Source organism: Alosa alosa, chromosome 7 (assembly GCF_017589495.1).
Source record: "Alosa alosa isolate M-15738 ecotype Scorff River chromosome 7, AALO_Geno_1.1, whole genome shotgun sequence".
NCBI classification, from domain to species: domain Eukaryota; kingdom Metazoa; phylum Chordata; class Actinopteri; order Clupeiformes; family Clupeidae; genus Alosa; species Alosa alosa.
Genome location: NC_063195.1, coordinates 6,147,515 through 6,166,155, shown reverse-complemented (window position 1 = coordinate 6,166,155; position 18,641 = coordinate 6,147,515). Strand labels below are relative to the sequence as shown.

Below are 18,641 nucleotides of genomic sequence, written 5' to 3'. Positions count from 1 at the left end.
TGGAATGATTGAACGGTTAAATAAGTGGATAGTTTAAATGCTTAAATTATTTAGGTAGATAGTTGACGATAACTGACACTTGGAATGGCTAATGTTTGCTAGTAGTTATGCTAACTATGTTAACAAAGATAATAATGTTAACCAAGTTACTATGCTAACTAAGATCTTTAACAATGTTAAAATCTTAAGTATGCTAACCATGGGACTTAGCTAACTTAGCTAATTATTTGAGCTAATTAGTTATGCTAACTAGCATGCTAACTATAGCTAAGTAACATGGTTAGCAATCATTTTTAACAGTTTTGTTAACTATGCTAACTAGCATGCTAACATGTTAACATCTTAACTATCTTAACCACATTACTTAGCTAACATAGCTAATAGTTTTTTAGCAGTTTTGCTAAAAATCTTAACTAAAGATGTTAGCATGCTAACTATCTTAACCATGTGACTTAGCTAACTTAGCTAATCATTTTTAGCAGTTTTCTTTAAAAATGCTAACTAACATGTTAGCATGCTAACTATCTTAACTATGTTACTTAGCTAACTTAGCTAATCATTTTTAATAGTTATGCTAACTATGCTAACATCTTAGCATGGTAACTATGTAAACCATGTTACTTAGCTAACTTAGCTAACTAAATTCTGATGGGTAGGAGTCATAGTTGATGACAAGCAGACAAACAGTTACAATGGCTGAACAGTTGCAAAGTTCAGTAGTTTAAAGGGTTAAATGGTTTAACAGTGAAATATTGTAGTGAGGACTTTTATTTTGAAACAGTTTTATTTTATACATGGTAAAAAACCAGTTTTAGGCTAACTTAGCTAATCATTTTTTAGTTAAAATGCTAACTATAATAACCATGTGACTAACTTAGCTAATCATTTTTAAGGTTTTGCTAAAAAAAAACATGTAACCATGTGACTTAGCTAACTTAGCTAATCATTTTAGCAGTTTTGTTAAAAATGCTAATTAAGCATGCTAACATCTTAACATGTTAACTATCTAACCATGTGACTTAGCTAATCATTTTTAGTAGTCATGCTAACTATTCTAACTAGCATGCTAACATGTTAGCATCTAACTATCTTAACCCACGTTACTTAGCTAACTTAGCTAATCATTTTTAGCAGTTTTACTAAAAATGCTAACTAAACTAATCATTTTAGCAGTTTTACTTAAAAATGCTAAAGAATGCTAACATGCTAACCATGTGACTTAGCTAATCCTTTTAAGCAGTTTTGTTAAAAAATGCTAACTAGCATGCTAACTATGCTAACCATGCTAACTAGCTACAGTGGGTAGGAGTCATAGTTGATGACAAGTAACAGTTACAATGGCTGAACAGTTAAAAAGTTCAGTAGTTTAAAGGGTTAAATTGTTTAACAGTGAAATATTGTAGTGAGGACTTTTATTTTGAAACAGTTTTTGGCAGAGGAAGCAGTTGAACAGGATGTGTAGTCTTAATAGGGCCAGTTTGTATGCTTAAAGCCTGAGACTGGCAGTTGATCCAGGTGGCCCGAACACCTGCCATAGGATTCTAATTGCTTAACGGCTCTATTGTGATGTCATCAGCCCATGTTAAGTCTATGGGGAAATTTTGACTAGTTTTTAATTAATAGTTTAAAAAGTATAAAAGTTACAAAGCTGAAAAATACATAGCACCCATGTCCTAAGTAAGACCTACGTAACATAGTTTGAATGAAGTTTCTACGTTAAACGGTTGAAGCTGCATTAAACGCGTTAGAAGAAGAAGAAGAAGCCTAGGAAGAACAGTACAGTGCATTTTCATGCACTGTAACTAGAAAAGCATTTCCTGAAGGAAATACAGTGCATGAAAAAGCAAAAAATATGATGTCAAATATCATACAGAGTAAAAACAAACTATATTGGTTGCTAGGTAGATGAGGTTTAATATAGTTGGAATGACTCAACAGTTAAATAGGTGGATAGTTTATATAGGTAAATAATTTACTTGGTAGATAAGGTTTAATATAGTTGGAATGATTGAACGGTTAAATAAGTGGATAGTTTAAATGGTTAAATTATTTAGGTAGATAGTTGACGATAACTGACACTTGGAATGGCTCTAATGTTTGCTAGTAGTTATGCTAACTATATTAACAAAGATAATAATGTTAACCAAGTTACTATGCTAATTAGCATGCTAACAATGTTAAAATGCTAAGTATGCTAACCATGTGACTTAGCTAACTTAGCTAATTATTTTTAGCAGTTTTGCTAAAAATGGTAACTAGCATGCTAACTATGCTAACCATGTGACTTAGTTAACTTAGCTAATCATTTTTTAGCAGTTTTGCTAAAAAATGCTAACTAAGATGCTAACATGTTAGCATGCTAACTATCTTAACCATGTGACTTAGCTAACTTAGCTAATCATTTTAAGCAGTTTTGCTAAAAATGGTAACTAGCATGTTAGCATGCTAACTATGCTAACCATGTGACTTAGCTAACTTAGCTAACTAGTTCCAGTGGGTAGGAGTCATAGTTGATGACAAGTAACAGTTACAATGGCTGAACAGTTAAAAAGTTCAGTAGTTTAAAGGGTTAAATTGTTTAACAGTGAAATATTGTAGTGAGGACTTTTATTCTGAAACAGTTTTTGGCAGAGGAAGCAGTTGAATAGGGTGTGTAGTCTTAATAGGGCCAGTTTGTATGCTTAAAGCCTGAGAATGGCAGTTGGGACAGGTGGCCCGAACACCTGCCATAGGATTCTAATTGCTTAACGGCTCTATTGTGATGTCATCAGCCCATGTTAAGTCTATGGGGAAATTTTGAACAGTTTTTAATTAATAGTTTAAAAAGTATAAAAGTTACAAAGCTGAAAAATACATAGCACCCATGTCCTAAGTAAGACCTACGTAACATAGTTTGAATGAAGTTTCTACGTTAAACGGTTGAAGCTGCATTAAACGCGTTAGAAGAATAAGAATAAGAAGAAGCCTAGGAAGAACAAAAGCCTTGGAATAACAGTACAGTGCATTTTCATGCACTGTAAAAAGCCTTGGAATAACAGTACAGTGCATTTTCATGCACTGTAATCAGAAGAAACATAAGAATAAGAAGCCTAGGAAGAACAGTACAGTGTAAAAAGCCTTGGAATAACAGTACAGTGCATTTTCATGCACTGTAATAAGTTTATTCTCAAACCCAAGGTCGCTTTACATAGAAGGAAGACAGGGAAATACAATAACAAACAAACAAAACAATACAACAAAGACAAGTTATCTGTATCGAACTATGTGTTGGATGTGGAGGAGAAGTGATCATTAAACAGAAAGGTCTTGAGATGTGCTTTGAAGAAAGAAAGAGAAGGTGATGGTGATAAAGCACCAAAGATGTATAGTAACGAAGTACTAAAAGGCCGTATCTGTACTCTACTGGAGTATTATTATTTTCTCTTACTTTCACTTTTACTTCAGTACATATTTTCATTTATTTGTGAGTTTAATACTTTTACTCCGATACATTTTTTATGTGCTGCATTGTTACTTGTTACAATTATAAAAATATTACGAATCATTCTAAACCTGCACATTATCACTGCCAGAGCGGTAGATGGTTCTGTCACCAGGTTTGATGAAGCTGTTTTCATTTGCCGGAGTGAAAGACAATTCATATAGAATTAAGTGCTTACTCTGCCTCCCGAAAGATTGCGAAATAATGGCCTTTAAAAATGTACCGTTGAATATGAAGAAACATAAGTAAGTTACAAATTTTATAATACACAAATGGCACACCAGCATCAGTATGAGCTATATATCACAAAAGCAGAATTAAGACATCCAAGATAGAAAAGAAATATTTGCATAAGACAAGTCAAATTGGTGTTTTTAAAAAGAAGGGATCATGGAGAATAAAGAAAAAATATATAAAAAAATCTTTGCATATTCCCACAAGGTGTTTAGGTTGGATTTTTCAGACTTGGAAGGTCTGCTGTTCAGACCCTGAAGGAATTTATTTTCTGTTCATTGCTTTTTTTGAGAGTGTTTCTACTTATCTCAGTAAGGAAAATAAATCAAGAGCCTATGTTAAGTACAAATATGTCTTCTGAAGGCCTAAACAGAGCCCAGCCAAAAACTCCAATAGAATTTTGATCAACTTTGAGGGACAGCTATGACCATGCAGGATCATCCAGACCAAACGTGACGATTTTGCTACATACTATTCCTATTTATGTACCAGAATGCAAAATTTGAGCCTCCTACATGGTTTAGTTCTTGCGCTGTGGGCTTGTGAACCTTGACAGAAAAGAGGTCGAACAAAATATATATGTGTAACTGGCTTGGAAAGTATTGATCTTATATAAGAGTAATTTTACAGTGTGTCTCCTGGGTAACATAGGTACGCCTGGTAATTTTTTCAGATTTTTTTGAGACCTAAGTGCGTGGGCCCTGGTTGAATTGACGTGGAATGACCCTGTTGAAATTGTAAGTAGCCTATACCCTTGGGTGATCTTTGTCTTTGTAATGTGGTTTGATAGTCCCTTGAACAATGTGTTTGTGCGACCGTTTTATTGTGAGCCCTGTATGTGTTTAGCTTGGTTTCTTGATGGCTAGCTCGCTAGCTAGTTGGGGTTTAGCGAAACAGTCACTTGCTACCGAAGCTGCAGGGGGAGCTGTGTAGTGAAAAATGTGAGCCCAAATCCGACGAAAACCCAGAAACAGCGAAGGAATAACCAGACCTGCATAGTGCTTCTTTAACTGGTCACATTGTAGACATGTTGTTGCTATTTTTCACAGGTTTCAATGCATCTACTGAATCTCCTGCCAAGATGCAGCTCTGGGATGCTTGGGGCCATATTCTCACAGAAAGCTCTGAGTTATGAGTTCACAATGTAGCTCTAGCATATTGTGGGTTAAATGTCATCATGTTATGCAATCGATGATGGCTCTTTTGTGACCCATTCTCTTTAGCCCTCCACCAACAGTTTGCGTTTTAAGTTTTTTAGCGACGTGCCTGGCTTTTGCTCTGGGGTTAGACACTTGTATATCTTTCAAAGCATCCAGTACTGCTAACTGTAAGGTGTGGGCAGTGCATCTTACACTTCAACCCAGATAGCAAGAGGCTGGCGGCCCACTAAGGGCAGATCTGGCGGTCCGCTGGTGGGCTGCAGGCAAATTGCCCAATATTTTGCCTCTATTGGTCTAAAATCTTTTTCATTTGTTCAGTTATACTCCATACATCATTTTAATAACATTGCTTGTCTTTTCTAAATATTCATGACAACTTAAATGAAAAGAGATCAGTAAGCTCCTCAGGATGTTCTACCAGTCTGTTGTTGCCAGCGTCCTCTTCTATGCAGTATTATGCTGGGGAGGAAGCACAAGGAAGAAGAATGTGGGGCGAATTGACAGGCTGGTAAGGAAAGCTGGCTCTGTAGTTGGAGCTTAACTGGAGTACATCACTTCACTATCTGACAAAAGGACCCTGAACAAACTGATCAACATCTTGGACAATGAGTGTCACCCACTCCACAGCACTATTGTTAAGCTGAAGAGCCTGATCAGCTGGAGACTTAAACTCACTGCCTTGCACAACTGACAGACTGAGAAAGTCATTTGTCCCCAGGGCCATTGAACTGTTCAATGCCTCACTTAAGGGAAGAGGAGAGATAGACTTCTCTGCATAGTCTGTCTGCCTCTTCACCCCCTCCATGTTTGGTACTGTCTGTCCACTAGCCACTTTTACCACTGTCTTTATGCCTCACTGTTTGCGTGCTATATTAGCACATATGCATAACCCCCCCCCCCTCCATGCCACAGCCGAATTGTGGCCACACTTATACATTTTCTTAAATAGTTAAATATATAGATATATAGACTTTACTTTACTTTATTTCTGCATTGTTGCACTGTTGACTTACTCATTTGCACTATCACCATGACCACTATCACCATTGCACTACCACCATGACACTTATTCACACAGAGCACCTTGGAGCACCTTACCATACCTTACTATGCACAGAGAATCACAGGCTCAGTCCCTGCCTCAGTCATTGCAAGCGCCTCTGATTTATTAATCACCACTATGTGGATACTGTTTTTAGAATTGATTTAGATTAAGTGTTAGTATAATTTGTATTTTAGTATATTTAGCATATTCTTTATCTTCTACTGTCCTTACTGCTTAGTTGTGTTTTTATATTATATACTTTAATTACTCTTTCTGCTGTTAAAGAATGTGTTTGTGTTGTATTTATGCTGCTGCTGAGACCTTGAATTTCCCCTGGGGATCAATAAAGTATCTATCTATCTATCTATCTATCTAGATCAAGTGGCAATACACTGGTGGCATACCAACAGCGGTCCGCTATCTGCCAATCTGATTTTGCTATCTGGGAAAGCATTGGACAACCATGCAGCTCACTGTCAAGCTCTACCTCAAAACCGTCCAACCAATATGTCACTCTCCCCCTCTTCAGTATCTTCGCCATCCATCCCCCTGCATCTCAGTCATCAATAACACAGCTTTGATCATATTATCCCCATTATGAGTTGTGACCGAATAGATCTGATCCTTAGTGTTAAATTATATTCCCAAGACCTCCGCAAACGATCAATGAGATGTAGCTCCCAGTGTGTACAGTTTGGAGTGTCCACGGTTTTTTAATGTTTTCATTGTACTATTGTACGGAAGGTATGGTATGTATAACGTTATTACATGATAATGATATTTTCATTTTTTCGTTATAACGTGAAAATCATGTTATTTCAAGATATCATTTTTTCACGTTTTTACATATTTATCACGTTTTTACATGAAATTATCATGTTATTTCAAGATAACTAAATAAAATGAGGCCACGAGAGCTCATGGCTGGTAGCCTAGAAATCTAGACAGCACATTGTCTTCAGGATCTTCTCCAACACACATCCTCTACATACTTACAGCACACTGCCCCCACCTACCCCCACACACACACACACACAGTCACTGCTACACTCCCCTCCCGCCCACACACACATCTTCATCACTCACATACATCATACATACAGTACTCTGCTTGCTATAGTAAGTCCCTTCACCATACTTGCAGTACACTGCCCCCCCCCCCTCTCCCCTACATACACAGCACATTATTTCATCAGGAAGCTTCTCCAACACACATCCCCAACATACTTACAGCACACTGTCCCCCCCAATACACAGCACATTGTCTCATGAGGGGAGCTTCTCCAACACACATATTGCACACTGCCCTCTCCCCACATACACAGCACACTATCCCATCTCCCCTGTCATCCCCCAACACACACACCAAGACCCTGGCAGTTGGGTTAGCCCCTTGAGCCGTGGATCTGCCCAAGGTTTCTTCCTTGGTAAGGGAGTTTTCCTTGCCCCTGTTGCTCTTGGGTGCTCCTTGTTGGTGCCCCCCCACCCAATCCTCCCTCACCTTTCTTATGCAGCCCTTGCCACTTAATCTACTAAACCCCTCTTCTACTGCACTTTTTACCCCCCAAACACACAAATAGGCTGACACCAGACATAATTTCACTGCATTTCTTACTTCCAGTAACTATATGCATGTGACAATAAACTTCCTTGTATCCTTGTAGGTAGACGCACCCTAGCGGCGGCAAATTAATTTGCTCAGCCTGTACGTCTAGTATCAAACCATAGGGATTTCTATTGGCTGACGCCGTGGATGTCATCCAATCACAGCGCTCTATTTTGTCTTAAGGCGGGCTTAACAGGATAACAACAGTCCTGCGACGGTGAACAACAAGGAAGGTGGCTATGGCAAACGAAGAGCGGTTGTTTGAATCGGCGTTGGCGTCAACTTTCGAGGAGTTGGACTTGTGCTTTTCTTTGAAAATTGAGCAACACAATGCACGTCATTCCTTTAGAAGAAAGATGTATTTGCCGTTTTGCCGACCGGATACGGATATGGTCATAGCACTGGCCTATTGCATGCCTAGGCAGTTTGAAAGACAATTCTCTGCCCGCCCCTTGGATTAAGTGAGGTGAATGGTTCGATTCCAGACTATACATTTCAATGATACAGGATGGCCTGCCAGGCTACATGGCTGGCATAAATGAGAACTAGTCATGTCTATGAACTGCCTGACTGCTATTACAAGTTTGTTTTTGTGCATGTGTGTATGTGTGTAGGACGTGTGTGTGTGGTCTCTTCCCATCTGACTGAGGAGCAGCGAAAAGGGATGTGTGTGTATCGGCAGAGAGCTGCTGAAAAGGAGGCCGATAGAGAGGTTCTGTGCAGGGTAGCCTGCTCACACAGCCTGATAGTTCTGCTTCATCTACTTATCAACACAATAAATAAGACTTTCCCTAACTTGATGCAAGGTGAATGTATAGAGCGCTCTGGCTCGGTAGCCTGCATGTCAGGTCATCTCTGTCCTTTCTAAGGCTGTGGGGAAGGGACATGGGGAGTGAGTAGTGAAGCGCTGCAGTCGCACAGTGCAGGCTGCTGGAGAGCACAGCAAAGAAAATATTCAAACAGCAATAGCATGCGCTTTTTGAGATCACACTACGGTAATCAGCCCGGCCCCACTCCGTTACAGGCTACTGCACACAGGTGCAGAATTATTCTGGAGAATGCGTGGGTGTTCGCATCTATATTGATATAGCAACATCATCCACCGAGCTTAAAATAGAATTTGATTGAGTCGTGTGAATGAGCCATAGCCTATTCTTGCCTCTCGTTTAGTTTAGTTTCATTATCTTGAAATAACGTGATAATTTCATGTAATAATAACATGATAAATATCTTGTAAAAACTTGAAAATATCATATCTTGAAATAACATGACATTATCTTTAAATAACATGATCATTTCATGTAATAATGTGATAAATGTTGTTAAAACGTGAAAAAGATATTATTATAACAAGAAACTTTTCACGTAATTACGTGATACTGAGCCTTTTTATTTATTCCAGTGTGGCAGCAATACGCTTCCGTACTATTGTCATATTTAAAGGAACCATATGTAAGATTGTGGCCAAAACTGGTACTGCAATCACTTTCAAAATACTGAAGAGCGGTGTATCCCCTCCCCCTCCCCCCTGACTCGAGGTTGCCAACCCGGATGGCGAAACACTACTGACTTTGTGATTAGTAGATAGGTGGAGGGTGGCACATCAGGCCAAAACACAACATGACATGACAAAACACAACATCAACATCAGTTGAGGGCTGCAACTTCACTTTTTAAATGACAATATCCTGGCCGGACTACTGTTGTCAGTGATATAAGTATTTGAAATTAACATGATTTCTTAATGTCTAGTGACATATCAGGGCCATTTTATGATTAATTGAAATGTTTTTCTTACATACGGTTCCTTTAATTTGTACTATGTATGTTGATGTAAAGTACTACCAAGGTATATTCATAATAAAAAATAAAAACCCTAGGCTATCTAACCTAGATCCAAATCCAAATCCTTGCAGTGACACTCCGTTCCAGGCGGTGGCAGCAATGCATAGTTGTCTGGTTGGTTTGTCAACAATCTACATTTCACGAGTTAATTTCATACCCCGCGGTTTCTTTTAAAAATGCGATCGTCCGCGATGTTGGTTCAATAATGCTTGATATTGTGAAGATATGCATGGTTTGACGTCTTATTCTTCATAAATACCAGATCAGCAGATCTCTGTGAACAGAACAGTGTGTGTGGAGTACGTGGACTTGCTTCAGGTAGGCTCGTTTAATGTCTATGCTAGCCTACGTTACACACAATAACAGATTTTTTAAGTTAACTACTTGAATAAGTAAGTGATAGATGGAACTAAGCCATGTGCCAACTATTGAAGTAACAGGTAATTTAGTTTTCGAGTGTTTTATTTAAAACGAGAACAAATCTTGAAAGGCAACCTTTTGTTTTTTGCTTTGATTATGCTGTAGAAAACTTTGAATGGGATCATCTTTAGTGCGTTGGCATGCGTTACCGAAACCCAGCAGGTCGACCAGCCGATAGTAATGGTTAAAGAAGAAGACATACAAGAGGAGGAATATGGATATATGATTTCTCAAGTTGAAGATGAAAAGCCCTTTGCAGAGCTTCACTGTAGAACTGAAACCGATGCCGCAGGGTCCAGCGTTACTGACAATGAAACAAAACAGATAAAAGCAGAGATCGAAGTGAAGATTGAAGATGATGAACAAGAACACGATTATCTGGTGCAGAGTAAGTCCTTTCAGATCCCCCTTTTAGATGTGAATCACTTGTAACCATGTGAAGAAAAACAGAAGAAAACTTAAATGAAACAACAACAGTATTTTGATATTTTAACCATAGCAAGTACAGGAAACAATGTTGTGTAACCTGAAGCAAAGTTTAAGTAAAGGGTCATGTTCGTGAGAACTCTGGATTTCCAGGGTAGTTGACCATAGCAACTACAGGAAACAAGGTTTGTTGTGTGACCTGAAGCAAGTTTAATGTATGCGACGCAGGTGTTGTGTGCCTTCTGGTTTTTCCAACCAACTGGTTTCCTTGTGCGTGCTGCCATTGCTCACCACAGCTGCAGGAAATTCTTCTTGAATTTCCCCTGGGGATCAATAAAGTATCTATCTATCTATCTATCTATCTATCTATCTATCTATCTAGAAGTTGTCAAACATTCACAAAAAAGTTGTTTTAGACGAATTTGAAGTCACATTTAATATACTTTATACTTTATTGTCCCCAAGGGGAAATTTGTCTTGGGCTTCACGATCACTGAATCACAGACATACACAGCTCATACATAGGCAATTAAAAAAACAACAGTTACACATACAGCCCCACACCACCACAGTTAAAAAATAAAAATAAAAAAAAAACTCAGTCAGAGCTGCTGGATAACATATAGGTAGCTAGCTACCTATCATTGAGCATCTTTATAGCAGTTGGGATAAAGGAGTTTTTGTATTTATTTAATCTGCAGTTTAGTACTCTAAAGCGTCTACCTGAGGGTAGGAGAGCAAACTCCTCGTACAGGATGTGTGTGGGGTCTTCTACAATTTTCAGTGCCTCCCTGAGGACTGACTTTTCATAGAGTGCCTGCATGTAGCCCTGGTCTGGATGACCTACAATCTTCAGACTAGGGCTTAGTGTTGTCACAATACCAAAATTATGACTTCGATACGATACCTGCCATAAATATCACGATGCTCGATACTGAAACGATACTACGGCGAAATCCTAAGATATCTGGAAAAGAAAGGACTCATACCTCCTCCAAGTGTATTGAGTCATGTGTGTTGAATTCGGTGCACTTTTGTAGTGTGCAGGTCAATTCTGGGTTCTAAACTTCCTACATAATTATTATTTTTATAGTCAGTAAAATAGTAGGCCTACTTTGTGTGATTAAGTCCTTTATTTTTTTGTTCTAGTTCATTTACATTGTGTTGTGTTTTGCCAATAAAGGAGCTTTAAATAGCCAAACTAGGCTAGATCAAGGTCAGTGTTGAAATTACTGTATCCAAATCACTGAATGCTATGCAGAGGGGCCTAATCTTTAGGCCATCTGATGTACAGTATAGGCTTCCCTAGGCCTTCCCGTGTTCATGGGATTTCTTTGACAGTTGCAAAGGGAAAAATGTGAGGATGGTCTTTGCGCCCAGTGTACAAGTACGACGTTCCAACCACTCAGGTCTTCGTCAGATAGGCCTACACCATTACCTGTTGCAATATGTCTGTGTGCATTCCTACATTAGCCTACGTCTATTTCTTTGATAACATGATTTGCTACAACGTCACAATAAGCCGCTATTATTATTAGGACTCAACACGCTTTGGTGGTATTATATGCTGTGGGCTTTAATTAGCGCATTTCTGGTAGCCTATCCTACATCTGGGCAGTACTTATTGAACAAATTGCAGTCTACATGCCATGACAAATATTACCAGTAGTACTGACCGAACATGAAATAGATTGTTTACAAGTTATGGTATGGTAATGTTATTCTGGCGTGAACATTGCGCTTTCATCACGTTAGCACCCTATGAGCATAGCATATTCGTTAACCTGCTGTTCTTTGAACAAAAATGTTGGGATATGTCTGCGAGGTGTTTAGCCAAGTTCCATGCGTAGCCTACTGCTTTTAAATGACTTTGAAACATATTTTACAAACGGGCCTCTGTGTACCTGATGGCTTGCCTTCACTATTCGCGATGTATCCGAAATAGTTGCAGATTTCACTTGATGCCTAGATGCATGCAAGGAGCAATGAGAGCAGCAGTTCACGCAGACACAGCGTTAATTTTAATAAAGTATCGATTCTAAAAACGTCGGAAATCGTATCTTTTTTTTTGCGTGAAGGCATCGTGATACCTTTTTAGTATCGATACACCGTGCAACACTACTAGGGCTATATGCAGGCACTCTATGAAAAGTCAGTAATATCTATGCCATGATCACTACACTACAACCACTCGGACAAAATACAGTTAAGAACCAAATTATTCATACCCCTGGCAAATATTGATTCAATGTTGATTTTCTCTTTACCAATATGTTTGTTCTGACTGAAAATGTATGAAATTTATAAAAAAAATCGTGTGTCCAAAATTATTCATACCCTTTTTAAATAATCAATGGAAACATCTTTATTTGCATTCACAGCTCTCAAAATGGTTCTTGTAATCTGCCAAGCCTCTCCATGTCTCCACAAATATTGTAGACAGCACCTTTTTAACAGCAATCTGGGTTTTGAGTCAAGAACGATTATTTGTTATCCCTCTGGCCTTGTACTCACTTTTTTGACGGATTGAGGTCTGGACTCTGGCTGGGCCACTCTAAAATGTTGGTATTGTTCTCGGATACCATTTCTTGCCTTGTTTAGCTGTATGTTTTGGATAATTGTGTAGTTTAATGATCCAATGCCGCCTATTGGGGCAGGTCTCTCGATAGACAGCCTGATCTTCTCCTCTAAAATTCTCAATGTGCTCCTTGTTTTAGTGTTACCGTTTACTTTGAGAAGTTCACCAGAGGGGTATTTCACAAAACCATGATAAGGGATTAAGCTGGGATTTTTAGGTTATCCTGGATGAATTTAGCCTTGACTTGGTTTCACAAAAGAGGTGGCACATAAGTTACCATGGGGATTTATTCTCTGCACCTAGTCCCGACCAGGCTAACAGCCAAGCTAAGTTAATTCTAATGGTAATTATGTTGTCTTATTGGTTCAGCTAGCTGTCATTCACATCAGACCTCCGTGCTAATTTTTAAGGAGCTTTATTCCATTTATAAACTATTTACTAAATGTATTTGCTCGCAAAACAAAACAGATTGTCTGCCTACTAACATATGGTTATTATTTTAATTGTGATAGCCTTATAATTATTAACATAGGCCTAGGTACTCATTGTTTGCTTATTTTAGTGATAGACGTTTGATGAATAGCCTACTGTAGTTGATTGGAAGTGGGGGGGGGGGGCACGTTTTCGAAGGTATTTTCAACTATAATATTAAGGTATATCATACTATGTGCATCTTTGCAGTGGCAAGCGCTTTCTTAATGATGCTGCGTGCCGAGACAAGGAAGCACTCACACGTGGGTGCATACGTAAATTTGCATTCAGTTTGTCTACCACACCTACTTCTGCCATGATTCCCCATTCCATTTTGGAACAGAAACGAGAACGCGCACACATCCTGAATTACTTACACCTGGCTTGACTTAGTCGCTCCTACTCATCCTGGATTGGCATTAGTGAAACGATTTGAGCTAGGATGACCAGACAACGCTATGTCAAACCTTGCTTTATCACTTATCTTGGATGTCTTAATTCTGCCTTTGTGAAATACCCCTCTGGTCCCATTGTCACACCCAAAACTAATACATTTCTATAGCTATTCTCTACATTGTGGATGGTGTTTTGGTGGTTGAAATGTTAACTCCATCTCATAATGAATCACTTGGTCATCTTGGATGCTGATCATGGATCACTCTTCTCCAAACATGCCCAACTCAGCTAAACCTTTATAAGGGCACACCTGGGCAAAGAATTTAGCCTTCGCTGATTTTTTTTAAAGTTTTTTTTAGACCCAGGGACATGGCCTGAGATTGGCATAAAAAAAGAAGCATTAAATTCCAATGACACCATGTCCATTTAAATTGTGGGCGGCGGGGGGGGGTTAGACAAGTATTCTTTTGTGATGTTTTTCTACCAGGGGGAACTGGTGACCTTCTCAAAGTAAACGGTAACACTAAAGCAAGAGGCTACACTGAGATTCTGGAGGAAAAGATAAGGCAGTGTGCCAAGAGACCTTCCCCAATAGGCATCATTGGACCATTAAACCATACAATGATCCAAAACATACAGTCAAACAAGTCAAGAAATGGTTAACAGAGAACAATGCCAACATTTTAGAGTGGCCCAGCCAGAGTCCAGACCTCAATCCGTCAAAAAAGGCCAGACAAGGCCAGAGTGATGGCAAAAAATCGTTCCTGCCTCAAAACCCGGATTGCAGCTAAAAAGGTGCGGTCTATAATCATTGTGGAGACATGGAGCGGCTTGGTACGTATTAGAAGAACCATTTTGAGAGCTTTGATTGCAAATAAAAAAGTTTCCAGTGATTATTTTAAAAGGGTATGAATAATTGTGGACACACCATTTTTCATAAAAATGTAAAAAAAAGATAAGGCGTATTTTGTTTTTGATTCCATGTGTTTACCATATTGTCTTACAACCTATTGGCATGTGACAGTGTCATTTTTAGACAGAACAAACATATTGGTCAAAAGAAAATCAACATTAAATCAATATTTGCCAGGGGTATGAATAATTTTGTTCTTAACTGTACATGCAAAATTAGGCTATATTTTTGCAAACTTACTAGCATTAAACTGGATTCGGTCCTGCAAAAAAATATACGCACCTATAACTTGATATACTGTTTCGAGCAGAAAGGGGTGTGCCACATGAAGCCCCAGTTCGAGGCTAGTTTTGTTTCCATAAAAATCACGTGACTGATGACAAACGAGACCTTGGTTTATGAGTGTGACGTGACCAGTGATTGGTTAGTTTGATTGATGGTGTATGTGAAAACAAATGGTTATACTAAGCTACGCTAGCGGTGGTCTTAATAAGCATGCGTAAACAATTTACAGTTTACAAAGATACAATGCACATTGATACAATTTACACCGTTACATCAGAGACAAGAGGAGGCATGACGGAAACTAGGGACTTGCTTGCCAGCATCGTTCAACAAGCACATTGATCAAAGGAAAGTGGGATACAACTTCATTCACAAGCAGAGCAAATAATTTAAGTCGAGCATAGAAGTTAGAAAAACCTATTTGTTTAGACTGTCGGCTGAGTGGAAAAAAGAGAGATTCTGTCGGTCTGAGTGGACATTTAAATATAGCCATTGTCTTTAGGTTAAATTGTTAGTGGTAAAGTTATAATCGGACTGGTAATCTGATTTAACACTGCAAAACAAGCAGCAGTTGGCAATGTAAGTCAATAAATAATTTCTGGGTCACAGCAATTGGGGAATTATTATTTTTTTTTTTTTTAATCAAAATCAGCTTTGGCCCTAAGGCTGTTTTTTAAAGGTTCTACCTTTTGATCTGACCATGAAATCAAAAGTTTGAAAAACAAAGCGTTATTTGTTTGTTTGTATCACATTCATAAACAAATAATGAAACAATAAGTCATATTTTTTCTTTTTTTGATTTTGGATTCTCAATTGAATATCAAATTAACTAATGAATTATACTTATTAGATAAGCAGTTTTTGTAGATCACCGTTTCTTAAGGTCAAGGTTAATGTTTGTTCATTTTTATGATCATAAGTATGAATTCTCGACTTTGAGGCCACTTTTGGGGGATGGCTTTCTGTCTTGTAAAGCATATGTCTTTATCAGATAATCAAATTGCTGAATGTAAAACACTTGCCATTCTAAATCCATCTTGTAATTCCAGGTGTATCGGAACAACCACCTGTAACGCAACAGAAGATCCATGGACAGAATGATGAACTCAACCTGCAACTCAAAGGAAGGCTGCACCACTGCACTGTCTGCAGGAAGAGTTTCACAACCCTGAGAAAACTCAAGAAACACCAGAAAACACACTTTCATGAATGTATCCAGTGTGGAAAAGCCTTCACAAGAATGTCAAGTCTTAAAACCCATATGCTAATTCACACTGGAAAGAAGCCTCATAAATGTATCCAGTGTGGAAAAGCATTTTCACAGGTTTCTCATCTTAAACCCCATATGCGAATACACACTGGAGAAAAGCCTCATAAATGTATTCAGTGTGGAAAAACTTTTTCACAAATATCATCTCTTAAAACCCATATGCTAATACACACTGGAGAGAAGCATCATAAATGTGTCCAGTGTGGAAAAACTTTTTTACAAATTTCACATCTTAAAACCCATATGTTAACACACACTGGAGAGAAGCCTCATAAATGTATTCAGTGTGGAAATACTTTTTCACAAATATCATCTCTTAAAACCCATATGCTAATACACACTGGAGAGAAGCCTCATAAATGTATCCAGTGTGGAAAAGCCTTCACAAGAATGTCAAGTCTTAAAACTCATATGGTAATACACACTAGAGAGAAACCTCACAAATGTGACCAGTGTGGAAGAGCTTTTTCAGTAGTTTCACATCTTAAAACCCATTATTTAACTCACACGGGAGAGAAACCCCACAAGTGTGACCAGTGTGGGAAAGCTTTTACACGGGTTGGTAATCTTAAAACCCATATGCTAAAACACACTGAAGAGAAGCCTTATAAATGTATTGAGAGTGGCAAGGCTTTTTCAAAAATATCAAATCTTCGTTTTCAAATTCATACGCACACTGGATAGAAGCCGCACATGTGTATCCAGTGTGGAAAAGCTTTTATGTTAAAACGGAGCGTTAGAGAAAACAGAGTTGTGGCGTAATTATGTCATTTTATGTTAAAAGAGAGAAAACAGAGTCCCTAGAATTGGAGATACATATTGAGATACATTTTGACGCAATCATGTATCAAAATAGCAGTGCCCTGACGACTCCCATTCAAAAGGCCATTTGACCTGAAAACAACAATACGGACAAGCTTAAAAGTGACGATTCCAACGCAATTATGTTTTTAAACGAAGTTTGATTTGGCTACATCGACAAAAAGACCCTAGATTGCAATTTGGTGAGAGTTACGATTTAAAACTGGGGTGTTAGAGAAAACAGGTGGTGACACTCCCATTAAGAGACGGTGGAAGATGCAGCGCTTTTCCATGCCATTTTATTGGAGTTTCGGAAATGAAAACAGACAATCACTTGGTCAGCAGTCAGTGAGTTACGCCCATATATCCTCCACCATCCGGAAATATCACTTGGGATGTATTTCCGGCTGCTAGAGGATCCCTCCTCCTGCGATACAGCCATCCAGCACAGGATTTTTGGAGCTTAGATTGTGTGGCAGCAACATCAAAAGTGTGTCACAACTTCCTCTTTATGGCTCTGGTCAAACCCCATAGACTAATGCTGCATTCCTTGGCTCTGGTCAAACCCCGTAGACTAATGCTGCATTCCATGGCTCTGGTCAAACCCCATAGGCCAATACTGCATTCCATTTGTCTGCCTGAGTTGGTTACTGTTTTCAAGCCAGGAACTGTTTAATTGTTTATTAAATACCATTTAGTAAAGCATTTGTGTCGTCATCAGTTGGCTTAAATTCTATCCAGACCACTTTCGACAACTACAACTCTCTGTTCAAATTTTTCAAAATGAATGTGCCCATTAACAGTAAATGCAAGCCATAACATAATGTACATTAGCTGTTTAATTGTTTATTAAATACCATTTAGTAAAGCATTTGTGTCTCCCTGATTTGTTATGTTATCATAAAAATGTTGTATAAGATTAAGTATAAAAATGTTTGTTACAGTTGGCTTATGATATTACAAATTTATTTATGAATTCTCAACATTGCGACCACTTTCTGTTTACAACTACAACTCTCTTGCACAACTATGTAAAAACATGTGCATGCAGGGTTTAAAATTATATTTTTTCACAATGAGGGGAATTCCCCCCTCAGTGTTTTACATAGGGGGAATTAATACAGTTTTGGGGGGGGGGGGGGCGTCAATGCCAATGAGGGAACCACACTTAACATTGTCTTTACTTAGGCCAACATGATTTTGGTTTTGGTTTTGTAATATAGGAGTACAGTACCCTCTAGAATTATTGGAACCTCTGCTAAAGTTGACTAAAAAGAGGAATATAAAATCATATGTAGACCAATACAACTCAAATCCAATACAATAGGCCTAATAGTTATTTACAGAGTCATCGATGTTCTGTAGGCTATCTATCTCTATCTCATGCATCAGTCAGGAAAATAGACGATAACAATTTAGTCACAATTGTTTTGATATCGATAATAAGTCATGAATGTTCATACTTTCTTGATTTGATTTGGGAGCCCCCCACCGCACCAGTGGAGATCATAGACATTACACCCCAAACACACTCAGTAAAAACGTGGTTTCATATCATATGTTTGTATTTCATACATTTTGAAATGCATAGCCTAAGTTTATATTATTTATGAACTGCGTAATTACCAGCTAAATACATAGTAAGTTCACTATTTCATTTTGAACTAGACACGCTCCTGGGAAGTATACTAATTGAGACAGTCTTTAATA

The 18,641-nt window shown here is 38.3% G+C and overlaps 1 protein-coding gene across 1 annotated transcript; it reads left to right on the top strand.

Annotated features, from left to right (window-relative positions):
- Positions 1-9,527: 9,527 nt before the first annotated feature.
- On the top strand, positions 9,528-17,595 carry LOC125297370 (zinc finger protein 239-like). Its single transcript, XM_048247716.1, has 3 exons — positions 9,528-9,689; positions 9,897-10,179; positions 15,910-17,595. The coding sequence occupies exons 2-3, from the start codon at positions 9,972-9,974 to the stop codon at positions 16,812-16,814; spliced, it is 1,113 nt and encodes a 370-aa protein (XP_048103673.1). The 5' UTR covers positions 9,528-9,689; positions 9,897-9,971; the 3' UTR covers positions 16,815-17,595.
- The last annotated feature ends 1,046 nt before the right edge of the window (positions 17,596-18,641 follow it).

What these genes read in the sequence shown, in the direction of transcription:
- LOC125297370 (XM_048247716.1), top strand. Translation starts at nt 9,972, where the DNA reads ATGGTTAAAGAAGAAGACATACAAGAGGAGGAATATGGATATATGATT. An exon ending in ACACGATTATCTGGTGCAGA is followed by an intron (nt 10,180 to 15,909) that starts GTAAGTCCTTTC and finishes TTGTAATTCCAG; the next exon opens with GTGTATCGGAACAACCACCT.